General features: G+C 40.7%; 1 protein-coding gene across 6 annotated transcripts in view; it reads left to right on the top strand.

The window, feature by feature from the left end:
- The window catches only part of Graf (GTPase regulator associated with FAK), a 340642-nt gene that overhangs the window by 301549 nt on the left and 22602 nt on the right, over positions 1 to 16491 (top strand). For all 6 annotated transcript variants that reach the window (XM_067781465.1, XM_067781462.1, XM_067781463.1 and 3 more), the window contains 3 exons: positions 12120 to 12335; positions 12404 to 12475; positions 14340 to 14391. In XM_067781465.1, coding sequence (XP_067637566.1) covers positions 12120 to 12335; positions 12404 to 12475; positions 14340 to 14391 — 340 coding nt within the window. The remainder of the gene's footprint in view (positions 1 to 12119; positions 12336 to 12403; positions 12476 to 14339; positions 14392 to 16491) is intronic.

The following is a 16491-nucleotide window of genomic DNA, read 5'->3' as shown; positions in this document are numbered from 1 at the left end:
CCAAACCGCAAACAAATTTATCCTTTCGTGTTTCATCTTTGTTTGTATTGTCTGAATCAGCCTCCTCTATACGGCGTTTCAATACCCACAACACGGCCGGCCTTCATGCACAGAAACGCAGTCCTATGCGGGTGTTTGTTAATAAGTGGGCGTATATAAAGCACTCTAGCTGTCAATTAGTTGACAAATGCAGTGCTTGACTTATGTACATGGATCTATAAACAAATAAACGTGTAGAAAGTTACATACATCCAGTCGCCCATTACACAAATCCATAGACGTGTGTTAGAACCAGCGTTGCTGATGCTGTTATTTATGGCTCAAGTACCATCAAGTTATGCACTAAAGTAGCTTCAAGTGTTTAATTAAGTTTATGCAAGCTTTTACTATAATTACAACAAAAACGGTTTCCCGACTTCGTTAGCTGGAGGAATTTTTCGGTGAAAGTCGTTTTGGACTACACTTCCTTACAGTTTTATGGCGCTCAAACTTAAAAGCTCTTTTAAGCATAAAGCTTTTTTCATATTTGTTTTATAGAATGAAAACTGACAGCACAGAGCTTTTGCTAAACCAAAGCTCCCGATAACTTTGATGGAAGTAGAGCTGGTACGATTTTGAATGTAAGACTAAACAATTAAGCGCAGGTTAATACTTTCCACGATGCTTCTCCTAGCACTCGGTTGCCACCACCCGTTATTGTCTACTCCTTAACAAAACTGCATTCTAAATGCCACACCGCTTCAGGATCTGCACAACCAAGCGTCGACCACATTGAGCTTGTGTCCATCGTATATAAGAACCGCTATCTGTGCCCGGATGTGTAGGTTCGCATTATTGGTCACGTCGTTGTCTATAGCAGCAGCATCAATGATATCAAAACCTTCGTTAAATATAGCCAGTGAGCATGGCGCAATCGCTCAGGGCTGCGGGTTTAACTGTGTTGTCTTCTCTAGATCTGCGGCTATTAGTAAAAGCAGGAGCACCTCGTGCAGCATGTGTCATCTCAGCACTATGCCCACTTTAAGGATGCTGCCGACCCCTGACCCAAAGTGTGCTATCACGTATGATATCCAAGCTAATAACATTAACTCGCAAGGTGCGGTAGACAGCCTCGCAATCATGTGCCATGCGATACCGGCTTTTTTTGTTATGGTCGAAATCTGCCCCAAATCATATTCGTCAGATAAAAGAATTGTTGTCCGTCGAGAAGCTGCCTACTAAACAATACACCTGATGACTACTCCGTACCGAACAGTGGAGGCACATCCCTCTCATTCACAACTCACTACCGCAAGCGCCATCACACGTTTCCAGCCCTTACAAAATAACTAATGACTGGTACGAAGAAGAGGGAGACACCCAACTCGAAGAAACAAGCGTGAATCTAAAAGTGGTGCATGCAAGGAGCGTCGGATTGTACGAAAGCGCACTTAAATACCCGACAAATTAGGAAAGATTTCAAAATTTTGACACTAGTACGGCTGGTCCTGTGGTATAAATGGAAGCTACTCTCAGAACTGCTGTTCGCTGTACAGCCGTTAGAAGCTTTCAGCTATTCTTTTTACGAAGTGTTGTTGTCCACAGTTCGGAGCAGATAGTAAAGTGGATAGAGGGAAGTCCATCAGCAGCTTTCTTTTGCTTTCTGTTGGTGCTACGATGTTTGCCATTATCAATGATACGTGTTTAGATGCCTTTCTAAGTTATAGTTAAGTTAGTCTAATCTTACCTAGTTGACTACCTTCTTCGATGTTATATTTCCGGAAAAAGAAAACTTCTACCGGTATACGCTTTTTGTTTGGAGCATTATCCTCTGCTTTTTTTTTGCTGCCAACTGGAGTCCGCGCAAGTCTAGCCACTCCTTTGTGCGTATCATGACTAGCTTGAGCTTTATGCGTGCTTATTCTGTGTTACGGGCTGTAATTACTGCAGCAATGTTGTCTGCAAATCAGTCAGCATTTCAATTTGTTGACGGGCTTCTCTTGTGATGCCATGTGGCCCTGCAGCCTTATTATTTTTCAAGCTTCTTACTGCAATTACTGTTAAAGCGAAGGTTCTTCAACTGTGCTTATGCGTGGAAGTCACTATCTTCCCTTATTTCGTGTGTTCAGCTGTATCTAGCTCTGGTGTCGACGTCCTGTTACACATTTTTTTAGTACTATTTTGTAATCCATGCAAAAAGGATGAATATTGACAACTTCTCGAAGTTCCTCCCATTTCCGCTTGGAGCTGTTAATAATAGGAGCCTTCAGTTGCCTTTTCTCTTCTTTGTATGACTCTTCTTCGACAGTAGCTTGTTCCAAGCGTCTGGGCCTGCTATATAATCGCATTAAGTGTAAACAGCTTCGTCTTATCTCTGCTATTTCTTCGTCCACCAGTAAACGCATTTTTTAGACTGTTTATTTGGTAACATTGGCATAGATTTCTTGCATGCCTGTTTGACGCCAAGCCCGCTAGCTTTAACATGCTCTTCAGCATTTGCTGAGATGAGATTGTTTAGCGGGTATGTGTCGATGGCAGCGTTTAGGGCTTCGTGTTTAGCTTTGCCACGTTCCATCTGCTGGTTCCTCTAATTGTCCCTACTAAGAAAGAAATGTATTTGTTTCGCTAGTAAATTCTTCAAGCACCTTCCACTCTTGTGTGGTCCCAGATCCGCCCTGATAGTTAGGCATCAACTTTTTTATTTATACTCAGCTGAGCAGAGTTCACAGAGTATATTAAATTTGATCTCATAATGGTACCCCGTAACGGCATAAACTAATCGAGATAGATATAGGCTTCTATATATCGAAATGATCTGCGTGAAAAAAGAAATTCATTTAGCCATCTCCGTCCGTCCGTCTGTCGGTAAACACGATAACTTGAGTAAATTTTGAGGTATCTTAATGAAATTTGGTATTTAGGTTCCTGGGTACTCATACCAGATCGCTATTTAAAATTAACGAAATCGGACTATAACCAAGCCCACTTTTTCGATATCGAAAATTTCGAAAAACTGAAAAAGTGCGATAATTCATTACCAAAGACGGATAAAGCGATGAAACTTTGTAGGTGGGTTGACTTTATGATGCAGAGTAGAAAATTCGTAAAATTTTGGACAATGGGCGTGACACCGCCGACTTTTAAAAGAAGGTAATTTAAAAGTTTTTCAAGCTGTAAAGCTCAGTATGTAATGTTCGTTTACACCCGAACTTAGCCTTTCTTACTTGTTTTTATTTCATTCAGTTTCCAACTGGGTGCATTGTAATGAACGGCAATGCTCTACGCCTTAAAGCATACATCAATGCGTATGTCGTTTGCTGTCAAAGCTTTTTCTCACGAAAGCTTCCAACTATGCTCTCTCCAAGTTGTTTGTAAATAATACACGTTATGTACATAAAAAGCTGGTTTTCAGAATTTTTCTGTACTCGTTCTCTATTTAGCTCAGCTTTAGCTATCAAAGTATTCTACTTTTATTTTTTTCTCTCTTTGTTATTATTACCCTTACACAATAACTTCTGTTTCATTGTTTATATTCTTGTTGTTGTTGCCATTATGTATTACAATGTTTGTGATTATGACATACTAAGTAGACACGATGAATCTCGGACATTGTCTCGCTCGTACGGTGGTTGTTTGTTATTCGCTTTTGTTGTCATTATTGTTGTTGTTCTATATAGCGCAACGTGGTGACATTTGTTAGACAAAGGTAAAATTTTCCACTTTATTTTCCAAACACTTCATTATACGCTATAAGCTTTTCCTATTTTCCTTTTTGTAGACGCTAGACCTTTGGCTTTAGTGTACTTGCTGCCTTTTGGTTTGATGTCTCACAAAATTGGGAGGGGAGTATGACCCGTAGATTTGTAGCAAATTATGTATGTTTGTAAGTGTGCAAGTTTGTTTGTTTTTCCAAAAAGACATACATATATGTATTTGCATGTTTGTGTTATTCGTAATTTTCGCGAGACTTAGCGAAAAACGAACGCCTGCTCTCGTCTGCAGCCATGTGCTACGTACGCGTTTTTGAGATGTGGAAAATTAGTTTGTACGACGCGAAGCAGCGTGACGTGTTGACGACGACGACGACGACGACGAAGAAAATTAGTTAGATTTTCAATTGATTAGTTATTTTAGTAAAAATAAAATGTTTAAATAAAAAATTTGCATATTTGGACTACAAATTATACACAGAAAAGACGATTTCAACAACTGTAGCATGCTTTTAGGCGTTTAAAACTATGCAATGAAGCAAACATCTGCAAAAAAGTCAAAAACAGTTATCAAAGCAACGCAATAAACTATGCGTGTGTGTGTTGGTAAGTGAAGTAAGTGTGAAAAGTATACGTTTTCAAGTATTTTAGGAAAAATAAATGAAGGTGAAATTGTAAAAAAAATTACAAAAAAGTTGTGAGCAACATTCTATGCTCGATTTAATTATTTAAGTATAAAGATGATTCTCCTAGTTATCCAACTTGCGCCTCCATATTAAATTTACCTAATTCCCACCCATTTGTCTTCGCTTCTTTTGTAGATCTTTGCACCCAGCTGCCACAATGTGCGTGTTTTCAAGGATCTTTTATACCAACTAAGAAAATTTTATTTGTGCTTTTCCCTTTGCGTGCTTTACCAATTGTCTGCAGCTCGAGCTTCCTTACCAAATTTGATTTGTTTGTTCTGTCTGATTATAGTGTACTCTAACTAAAATTATTAAATTCAGTGCGAGATTCTAACATTCACATCGCTCAAACTGTATCGCCAAATATCGCAGAAAGAATGCTTACTCGCCTAGAAGTATGCAATAAATAATTTTATGCTTTCATACTGCTATATATATCAACAGTTACTTAGTTCCAGCCTAGGATGACGAACTGGTACAAATTCCAGAAATATGAAGCGGCGAGACTGAGGCAACCTAAATAAGTCACTACCGTACAGGAGTTGGAGCAGCGCAACAACTTATTGTCGAAGGCGCAGGCAACTGCGTACAACAGAGCTTGTCCCCTGTGAATATTCAAGGGAAAAGCAATTGCTCAGGCGGTGCGACGGATGACCAGTCAAACTCACGGTGTATGCAGATGACGTTTCAGTCATCATAAGCGGCAGATGTCTACCAACAATCAGCTCTGGGGATGGGTAAGGCGCTTCAGGATGTAAATGCCTAGGCATCTGGAGTTGGGTTACATGGTCGCGTACCTGAGCTTCGTAAGAGATACATGGGCCATAAAAGAGTCGGAAGGTTAGCGCAAGGCTGCGGCAGAACATACTAAACACTGGTATACCGATGGTTCAAAATTATCGGAAGGTCGGGCGCTTTTTACTGTGTCAAACCAGAAGTAAGTAGATCCTACAGGCTGTCAGACCGCTGCAGTGTCTTTCAGACGAAAATTGTAGTCATGAAGAAAGCAGCAGTATTTCTATAGGAAGATTAAGGCTATAATCGCACACAGTACTTCATCACAAAGTTTCTTGGGACGCAAAGAAACATTGGAAAGAATTCGGTCTGGCCAGATCTCGCATCTATATTGGGTGCCCGAACATGAAGGCAGAGAAGGTAACGAAAAGGCCGATTAATTGGCAAAGGAACATGCAGCACTACATGCATCGACGGTGGACGTCCCAATCCGTTTAGGAGAAATCAAATGAAGACAGGAGTTGCATATGAACCATCAAGCAGGAAAGGCGTGGATAGAAACGCGGGGTTGTACAGTTTCTAAGATCATGTGCAAATCTTACGACGCTAGACTGCAAAGTTCCTGATATCTGTAAAGGAAGAAAGAAAGCCTTGGGCTCACGTTGGGCATACTTACTGGATACTGCCTCCTGGCGTCACATGGTTATAAGCTAGGCATCCTCGGTTATAGCAGACGAAGGAAGTACGAGCTGCAGAAGGAAACTGTTGAGCGCTTCTTTATTCGTGTACTGCGCTCGCCAGGACAATGATCCAGCTATTAGAGCGGGCAATTAAGCTAGGTCCTAGAAAGCTTCTAGTATTTGCCAAGAGGACGGTGTTATTTTATAACATAAGTCCTGGTACCTAATTGGGGGTCTTCTGTTTGGTCCACAAACAAAATCTGGTAACACTATGGACAATTTCAGTGTATGTTAGGTTGATCGGCATGTTTTGCCCTTGCATATTAGTTACCTACTTGGTTTGCTTGCCATCTCATGTGTTCGTTGTCCTTTTAGTCTTCGCTTTGAACTTTTGCAGTCGGTCCCACTTACCTATTCATACTGCAGCTGCTACTTACTCTACTTATCCCCACAAAGTCTGTGTTAACTGATTTTCTTGCTGCGACGGCGAGCGTGCCAAGATTTATGCATTTTGTGGTCCTCTTGGTCTTCAATTGGCACTTGATAAGTCATTGTTTGCATATTGGCAGGCAGTTTGTTTTCATTTATATTTTTCATTGAGTATAAGAGATTTCTAACCCGATTTGAGTGTGTGTGTGAGTTTAAGTTTTGCTTATTTGTGGATGCCTTTTAAAGAACTACGTACTTGCGGTTTTGTTTTGGACAACAATGCAGTTCTTACTACTAACAAAATCTATCAAGTTGGACAAAATAGAAACCAAATCTCTCGCAATTACTTTAGACATATCACACTATCATAGTTACCCTCACAAACGTTGTAATCCCTGATGGATTCCAACTTATCTGGTTGGATATCTGTAAAGTGGCTGTCGGCATTACGACATGCCTATGCCTACGCAGGTCAACAGAGCCACGTATTAATAGAGGAGTTACTCTAGCTCAAGGAGTGCCTGCTTGCCACCTTTCTTGGCATCCAATGAGCTTTCTTACAGCCCGTATATCCCTGGCATCAAAGTTACTCTAGATTTATGCTCAAACTGCTTAACGTAATCATGATCACAGACAAGTGGCAGGAGCTGCAACTCAGATAAGAGTTAGAATGTGTATTGAGCAAACTGCGTCGACGAGTTTGTATTGGCATAAAGGGTGCGTTGAGTACGTTCCCTGCTGATGCATTAGGCACTCAGTGACTATTCTAATAGAGAAAGAGCCAACACATGCTGCACAAAGTCTTCAAAATGAGCTAAAGGGCAGAAACATGAAAGCGCATATGAAAGCAATAGTTAAAAAAATTCATAGAAAATCCCGTGATAAAATGGTGCCTACGCTCAGAATCTCTCGGCATTTTAAGGTGCCATTGGGGAAAGAATATTTTGGGAAACAGGAAATTCTTATACTGACCCTGACTCAGACGATGACGGAAAAACGGGAGCTGGCATCTATGGACCGAACTTGAAGCAATCGATACCAATGGCATGCTACCCCACTATTTTTCAGACAGAAATCCATGTAATAGAAGTTGGTGATATAATCGTGAAACGGAAACGTGTTCATAATATGCATCGTAACTATAAGGGCCAGAATGAAGGCACCGTAAGAGTAAGCATAACTGTAACCGTGAAAGTTACCGTACCCAGTAATGTGATGCAGTTTATGCAGCCATGAAAGGAACCGTGACTGGCACCGTTGTATGAACTGAAATCATAACCGCGACTGCGGCACTAATCGTAACCGTGATCGCAGATGTTACTTTAACAATAAGCATAAACGTCACCGCAACGTCATCCTTAACCGAGGGCTTACAATCACCGAAGCATTAAGTGCAACGCAGCTGCTAGCGTAACTGTAGTCGTAGGTAGGTAGGTTGAACTGGCCGGTCCATGAGGACCTCACATAGACTGATTGAGTCCGTAGTGTTACCAGAAGTTTGTTTTAACGACCAAACTGAAAAACCCTATCAAAAACCAGGACCTATGTTATAAGATAACTCCGTCCTCTTGGCAAATACTAGAAGCTTCCTAGGACTTAAGGCACTTGCTGCTTCTAGATCTGACAGCTGTATCACTCCTAATAGCTGGAGTATTAGCTTGGCAAGTGCAGGGCACGAGCGCAGAACGTGCTCGATCGTTTCCTCCTCCAACCCGCACTTCCTACATCTGATATCACTGACCAAGCCTAGTTTAAAGGCATGTGACGCCAGAAGGCAGTGTCATAATCTTCGACACTTTACAGCCCCGCGCTTGAACCCACGCCTTTCCCGCTTGGTCGATCATGTGCACCTCTCGGCTTCGCTTAATCTCGCCCAATCTAATTGGGACATCTACGGAGCAAGCTTCAAGGAATGCGCCCTTTTTAGCTAGTTCGTCCGCTTTTTCATTCCCATCTATTCCCATATGCCCTGGGACACAATATAGATGTATGCTTCTCCCTGTCCCGATTCTCTCCAGAGACTGCTTACACTCTAACACGCATTTAGACTCTGTGCTATGTGAGAATATTGCCTTAGTTGCTGCTTGACTGTCAATATAAAAGTTAACACGGTTGCAGCTTAAGCTATTCTCTTCCAGGGTTTCTACTGCTTTGGTTACGGCTAATATTTCCGCTTGGAAAACGCTACAGTAATCCGGCAGCCTGTAGGATCTGCTTATATCCGGATCAGCGCAGTATACCGCAGACCCTACTCCTTCCACTACTTTGAAACCATCGGTGTACACATGTATCGCCTCGTCCGCCATTTGCGCACCCTTGCGCCAACCGTCCACCTCTATTGTGGCCTTAAGATCTCCCTCGAAGCGCAGATAGGGAATCATGTAGTCTGTTCGTCTTGTGATTGATGACGCTGTACTACTATGGCCATATGGTCGGCGCTCAAGCTGCCCCGAAGCACCGAGCCTGGTTGCGGTCGTTAACGCTTTGTTCTTTGCTACCAGGTCACAGTAAACTGTAGTCGTAATCGTTAAAGGAATTTTATAAACGCTTTACCCCAACCTTTACTATAACCGAGACCGTTGCCTCAAGCTAACAGTACCGCAATTATTACCTTATTTCTTAACGTAACCATAACTATACCCGTCATCTGAAACGCACCTTAAGCTTAAACCGTACACTTACCGTAACCGCAGCACTAACCTCAATCGTGATTGTCACTGTCAATGTATATGTAAAGAGATTTAGTGGTAACTTTCCTTGGTTCTATCTACTTTCCCGAAGTTTTCATTGTCTTCGTCTCACAACAGCATTATAATTACCATTCTCATAATTATTCGTAACATTATTCTCCTTCCTTCACGGCATACCAAATAATATATGCTACGTATACGCATTGGTACCCGTATTTTCTGGCATTCTTTGCGTGTAATTAGTTGGTTTTTAAAAAAACAACGTGCATGGTTACTATATTTTCATTTTATTAATCCTATTACTTTTCAGTAAACTTCAGTAACCGCAACCTTCACTGTGACCTTTAGTGTGACTTTTATTGTAAAAACCGACTGGCCGTTACCGTTACCTTAACATAACCGAAACCATATCCTTAGTCTAGAACTCTGTTCTAATCTTCAACCGTAATCATTAACTTTAATCATACTGTGACCGTAAGGAGACTTAATGGTAATTTTCTCGATTTTCGTCTACGTTCCCGCCTTAGTCAATGATTTTGTCTTCACATCATCACTATCACTGCCATCATTATTCTCTTTTCTCGTCCCACTCTCCATAATTATCTTTGTATCCGTTTTTGTTTAAAGCTCCGACTTCATTTTATCATCATCCCCATTATTACCAGCATCATAATCATATTTATTCTTCAATTTCTGCCTTTTCTCCTTATTTTGCCTATCCTTTCTCCATTTCCTCCCCCTTCTATGAGACTAATTCATCAGTTAAGGCTGGTCTAGTTCATGAGCAATCATTTCTTTTGTCTTAAGAATAAGGTTTTGGTCGGCTTGCTTGGGCGTTGACGTCTAGGTTAAATATCTCCTTAAATTCGATACTAGATAGGAATTAGTCGATAGAAAAGGTTCATTAAATACTTTTAATGGCTGTAGCTTACACCGAGAATCACACATAGAATTTCTCTTCACATTAGTGACGAAAGTTAATGCGTTTAAAACTGAAATATTTTGCAGTTTCTTCCGCCCATTTCAAGCAATCGGTTAGAAACTGTGGAAACTGGTCACCTAAATGGAGGTTCGCCCTATCTCGCCAGGCGGTTTGAAGACTTTCTGTACCTACAAAAGATTGAAGAATGTTCTTTCTAACTTTTATATTGCTCCCTATTTCAAAAATGTCTTCTTAGCTAAAAATTTGTTTAGTCTATGCCAAGGCAAATTCGGTACAGGGTGTTCTTGTTCCATGAGCAGATGGCTTCTTCTTGATAATTTGCAACCAACGCCTTGGCTCAGAAATTCCTCAGTTAATCGAAATCAATGCAAATTTTCTTTTGACTTGACATTCTTCCGCTTTGTCATCTATAGATTCCCCTTGGTCTACGCATTTATGGTACTTAATCCACATATTAAAGTAGAATGTTAAAAAATATGGGCGTAGAATATTTTCGAACTGACGCCCGAGAGAAAGCGATTTCCATTTTTTCTCTAGATGATTGGCTATAAAAAAAGTCTATTAAAAATTCGCCAACTATGCGAACCTTTGTTAGTACCCCCATATTAATTAATAAAAAACTCAACTAAAAATTTCGATTTAGTTTTTGAGGTCTTAATAATTTTGTGGTGTGAAAAAAAAAACGATTAAAAATTCACCGATTCTTCGAACTTTTGTTAGTACCCCCGTATTAATTAATAAAAAAACTCAACTAAAAACTTCAATTTAGTTTTTGAGGTCTTAATAAGTTTGTGGTGTGATGTTTCAGTGATACATCAAACGTTCGGGATTTGTATTATATTACCGCTATCACCACATTTAACCCGGTGGGGCATAAATAGGGGCATTCACAATAAGCTCGATAGGGCTGTTATTCGGCATACGCAAACTACTGTTGAGTTTTTTCATCTATACGATAGAGAGTGCTATGAGAGTGCTTTTAAGTGCCTTTAACTTTATTTTAAACTATGCCGCATTATTCTCTAATTCGATAGTCCCGAGCCCGAAAATAATAGTTATTCTACACATGGTAAACACGTATGCGTGTCTCTGGGTAATTATGCTAACCCATTAATACTTATGTGAATATATTTTATGTTAGCTGGCGGGTTAACTTCTTATTCGCCTTTTTGTGGGGTAGTGTAGAATGTTAATATCGCAACAAACACATGCACAGCTGATATCGAGGTAGGTTATCGCCACTTTGATTGCTGAGTAGATAAAGGAAAATCGTGCCTATTTCCTTTCAGAAGCGTCAATTGATTTGGTATGAAAATTTGATGCTTCAGATGGTAAAATCACGAATCTCAGCAAGAGAGTGGTGTCCATCACTTTAAGCGAGTATCAACATGAGACTTTTCCTTAACATTAAAAAGTCAGTTTAAGGGGAAAGCTGTTAGCGACCACTACTTTGGAGCTCAACGGCATCTTCAGCTGATAGGTTTAAGAGAAGCCGCTCTATGTATACTTTTGAATTGGTTGAAAAGGCATCGAAGCCATCCAAAGTTGTTACTCAAATGCAGTAACCGTGTTGACTTTATAACAATAATAACGACTACCACTGCAGCAATCCGTGGTAATAGACATTCTTTACGATTCAGCTGTCACCGTGCTTGCAGGGAAGCAACCATCATATGGCTAAAGCACTCATGTGTGGGGTGAAACGTCATCTAAACTGAGGTGCAGTGGTTAAAAAAAACTAATTTTCTCGGGTGAATTGATCGATTATTCTTGATTGGATGGATAGCCGTTGATCTACAACATAATTGTTCTACAGCTGAGCACGATAAGGAAGGCACTGGACATTTTCCTACCTTTAGCCGATGGCTTCACAATTGCTTCATGGGATATGGAACGAGGCGGTAAAAATTGTGGATATTTTAAGAGTAAAGTATGAAAATAATCTATGATATCAAAGCGATGATTTTGGCAGTTTCTTTATCCTTCCGGGGCTCTTGCCTACGAAGACTCTCAGCTCAGCAATTCTGCAGCTTTGAATGCAGAAGTTTATGACGTGACTGCGAAGTGCAAACTTTTGGTATTTCAATGAAATACTAGCGCCTCACCACTGTCTCACTGGTAGTGTACTTTTAGGCGTTATTTGGCAAGCATTACTGTGTGGGCGGGCTTAGCTACGATTTTTTGAATCTCGAAAATTTTCACAGAAGCTCACACCTGCAATTTTCTATTGAAATTGACTTATTGTATTTGTTTCTTCTTTCTCGTAGGCTGATGCCAGCCTGGGTATGCATGAACGTGAATATGTACAGGAATCCTTGAGTTACGTATTACGCATACAGGAAGTGCAGGAGCGTATTAAATTTGAATTCGTAGAAATTCTGCTTGGTTTCATTTCTGGTTGGTTGGTATTCTATCATACGGCGCACGAACAAGCGGAGGATAATCGTGATTATCTGCAAGATTTAAGGCACAAAGTGCAAAAGGTATTTGAGATGATTTGTAAGCCAACAAAGTCAAAGTTAATATTTAAATTTAAATGTTTCATTTATAGACGCGTGAGAATTTCGAAGGCACCCGGGAGAAGGTCACTGAACTGAAGACAAAATATATGGAAAAGAGAACGGTAAGAATTAATTCAGTAAATCAGAACGAAAACAAAATCGGTTTCCTGTATCCACCTACGCCTTTCAACGCGTCCACAACTTCTTCAGGGAGTTAATGCCTTTTCTTTTTGGAACGATCAATTATTTAAGGACCATGCATAACATAACCACTTTTTTTCAACAATCATATAAATCTGTCATCAACCTATTGCTTTGGCGGCTCTACAGAGAACCAGGCAAACTCACGGCGTATGCAGATGACATTTCAGTCATCATAAGCGATAGATGTCTACCAGCAATCACCCCTCTGATGTAACAGGCGCTGCGGTATAACTCCTGGGTATCTCGAGTCGGGTTAGCCGCCAACTAGCAAAAAACTGATCTAGTATTATTTACTTAGAAATATAAGGCCTGACATTGGACTTAGCCCAAGCTTGGAGAGGACCCTCTACAAAAAAAACAAAAAAAAAAAAAACAGGACCACATATCTAGGAATCCATACTTTACTATGGGCTCCTAGTTTGGTGCATAGCCACACTAAAAAGACGTATATAAAAAACTTGAGGGTGTATGTCGATTATCAATGATTAGCATAGCGGGATCCCAAAAAACTACGCCAATAGCAGCATTGTATGTAATTCTGCACATCCCACCTGCAGACCTAATGACCAAAAATATAGCGATTGCAGGTCGCGTGGCCATAGCAGTATAGCGCTATTGAATAAAGGGCGAACGAACCACAATAAGACCATTTAAGTATACCGAAGCTTCCAAATTAACGGAAGCGGTCGGATCTGCTGTTTACTGTGTCGACATAGAAACAAGTGGGATTCACGGGGCTGATAAGCGCAATACAAATGTCAACCTCACCTACGCGAGGCTACAAATATCAATGTATCATACACAAATTTAGCAGGCGAGGCTCTGTCGACCCCAAGTCCCTCACGGAATCAGGGGGTGGGGGTGGTATGGCCTAGAAGGTTTCATGTGGTCATATTAATCGTTCCCGAGGCTAATACCTTAATATTATTGTTGGTGTATTAACGATAAAGACACTCCCCGAAAGCTTTGGAGAGTGTTATCGATTTGATGGTCCTTTGCCGGATATAGATCCGGTACTTTCCGGCCGGACCATACATCTATACTGAGTTCTCGGCCAAGAAGGCATAGAAGGTAACGAAAAGCCGGACGAGTTGGCAAAGGAGCGTGCAGCACTCAATGAATCGACGATAGACGTACCATTCCTTTTGGGAGATATTAAAAAGAGACAGGAGCTGCATATGATCCCTTAAGCAGGTAAGGCGTGGACAGAAGCGCGGACCTGGAAAGTTTCTTATAGCATGTTCAAATCCTACGAGTTAGAGTCACAGAGTTTATCATTTCTCTAAAGAGAGTTGTCTTTTGAATATTAACTGGGCACTGTCTTCTGGCGTCACATGCCCAGAAGTGAGGCCTCGTCATTAACTTCAGATTTAGGAAGTGCGAGGTGCAGTGAGAATCGGTTGAGATTATTTGGTATTAGTGGAATGCGCTCAGGTAATTAAGATGGTGGCCTACAAAACTTCTAGTATTTGCCAAGAGGACGAAGTTATTCTATAGCGTAAGTCCTGGTATTTCCGTTTCGTCGTCAAGCAAATTGTGGTAACACTATAGACGCATTCAGTCTATGTGAGTTCTTTATTGACCGGCCAGTTCAACCTATCGCATCCTATAAAAATTGGGTTTGTTTTCAAAGCAAACACACTAGGCTAGGGTCCGTGAGGAAGACGCTAGTTATTGGAACGCGTTTAAAAATACAGGACACCGAGTTTACGAAGTTAACATTTTGGACCATAAAAAATTATTTTTATTAAAGAAAGGAATTGAATGTAATTTTTATTTCAGAAACCCGAGGAGAAATTCACAAAACGCGGCTATTTATTTTTGATGGAAAAAAGTAAGTTTTTCGTGTTCAATGTCAAGCTCCTTCTTAGTTTACTTTTATTCTTGTTGTAGCAGTGCCTTTTCTTTTATATATGTGAAATGTAGTTTTTGTTTGCTTTTCTATCACCTTTATTACGTTTGTGGCTATGAGAGCCGTTTGACGAAGTTTACATAGGACATTTGGATTTCTAGCAGTCGTTTTGCTATTTCAGACTTCTCTAAAACTGTCGTATTGTGTTTTCTTGACACTAGGGGATTCAATTAGTTCATAATGAGTTGTTTGCAAGATGGTCGGGCTAGGACCTTAATGTCCTGTATTCGATAAAGAACCGTCAGCATCAATAACACTCCAAAAAACCTTCGGGAAGTGGCTTCGTCGTTACAAGAAGAAGAAGATAATCCTAGTTAAATCAGTTTTGGCTTAGATCATGTGTTTGTCCGACCTATGAAACAAAATAAAAACGAGATCCGTATCAAACAAATTGCGAAACGTGCATGACCCTTCCTCCTTGTTGTTGTTGTGTATTGTTTTATTTTTACCAAGGTGCTTTCATACAAAGGAACGACAGCCATTTTTTCTTATTTACTACTAATCTGTAATATTCTCATAGGCAGCTCATTGAGTCATGTCCTGGCTTTGATGACTCGTCTCTGAATGAAACAGGTATTTGTCCACCATGCATATAATTTTTGGTGCTTCTTTTTAGTGAACAGTTTGATTCGTTCGAGGACCTCAAGAAGTGTGACATGGCTGTCAGTGTCGCATTTAGCGCAGTGGCGACGATATTCATGGCCGCAGGTTTGCGGTTTAAGTGTTATACGAAGCTACTAGTTGGCGGGCGCCGTGGTGTGGTGGTAGCATGCTCCGCCCACCATACCGAAGATCCTGGGTTAACGCCCCGGGCAAAGCAACCACAAAATTTTATAAAGAATTTTTTTCAATTAGAAGAAAGTTTTAAGCGGGTCGCCGCTCGGTAGTGATTTGGCAAGCACTCCTAGTGTATTTCTGGCATGAAAAGCTTCTCAGTGAAAACTCATCTGCCTTGCAGATACCGTTCAGAGTCGGCATAAAACATGTAGATCCAGTCCTGCCAATTTGTAAGAAAAATTTAAAAGGAGCACGACATAAATTGGAAAAGAAGCTCGGCCTAAAATAGAACAAAGAACTCCGAAGCAGTTTCGAGGATGTGTTGAAACTCTTTCACTATGGCTGAAGTCTGTAGAGATGGCCGCCAAATAGTTATCCAGAATGGCTTTCCAGCTAGTCATCGTATGCTCGACCTTATGTAGATTATTTCGTTTGTCCGTTGAAGGTTAAGTGGCCCGATGAAAAGTAAGCATAGGTCCATCGCTTCTGTTTTAACAATAAAAACGATGGTTTAGGTAGGATAACGGATATGATACTGGTACGCTCAGGCCTTGAAACCGGTACGCTCCAATACTAGCATCTCCTGGTACTAGCTCGACTACGAACGGATCTTTTTACCCCGCTATTCTATGGATTTTACGTGCCTAACTACCGGTTTGCCTCCCGCGACAATATTCTTAACCCCTTTACCCGCTGCAGTATTTTTGCCCGTGGTTGGGTCGCACATAGTGCTCCATCCAATGGGTTATGCAGAAAATTTTAAATGTGAAGTCATGTCTCACAAAAAAGCGTGGGGAGGAAGTAATTGAAGCGCCAAGTCTTCCGATCAGCGTTGTGCCTACCAGTCATAGTAGATGGGAGATTTCTACATGTGGCATGTGACCATCTAGCGAAGAGTAGCTCCAACCATAGATTGTTTTGTATATTAGTAAAATCGTTCTTAGTTGTTGTGTTGTCGCCAAACAGACAGCAAAAATTTTATCTCGCCACCCGCAGTGCTGTCGGCAAGTGGAATAAAGATTTGCTGTGAACCTTTTACCTTTATTGTACCGTTATTGTGCATAATTGCGCTGCAAAATAGAAAAAGGCCATCTAAGGTAACTTCCATGATCTCTGAGCTGTTGGCAGTTTGTGAAAAAAATTAAATCGTCTATAAAGTAGCCGGACAAGGTTAAGTTGAGCAAAGTGTAGATGCCTTTACATTGTGTGTACCGGAATGAGATAATGATAGGGGAATGTTCTTAT

The sequence above is a fragment of the Eurosta solidaginis genome, chromosome 4 (assembly GCF_040869045.1).
Source record: "Eurosta solidaginis isolate ZX-2024a chromosome 4, ASM4086904v1, whole genome shotgun sequence".
In the NCBI taxonomy this organism is placed as follows: Eukaryota; Metazoa; Arthropoda; class Insecta; order Diptera; family Tephritidae; genus Eurosta; species Eurosta solidaginis.
The sequence above is the reverse complement of the archived record's forward strand: the minus strand, read 5'-3'. Positions and strand labels throughout refer to the sequence as shown.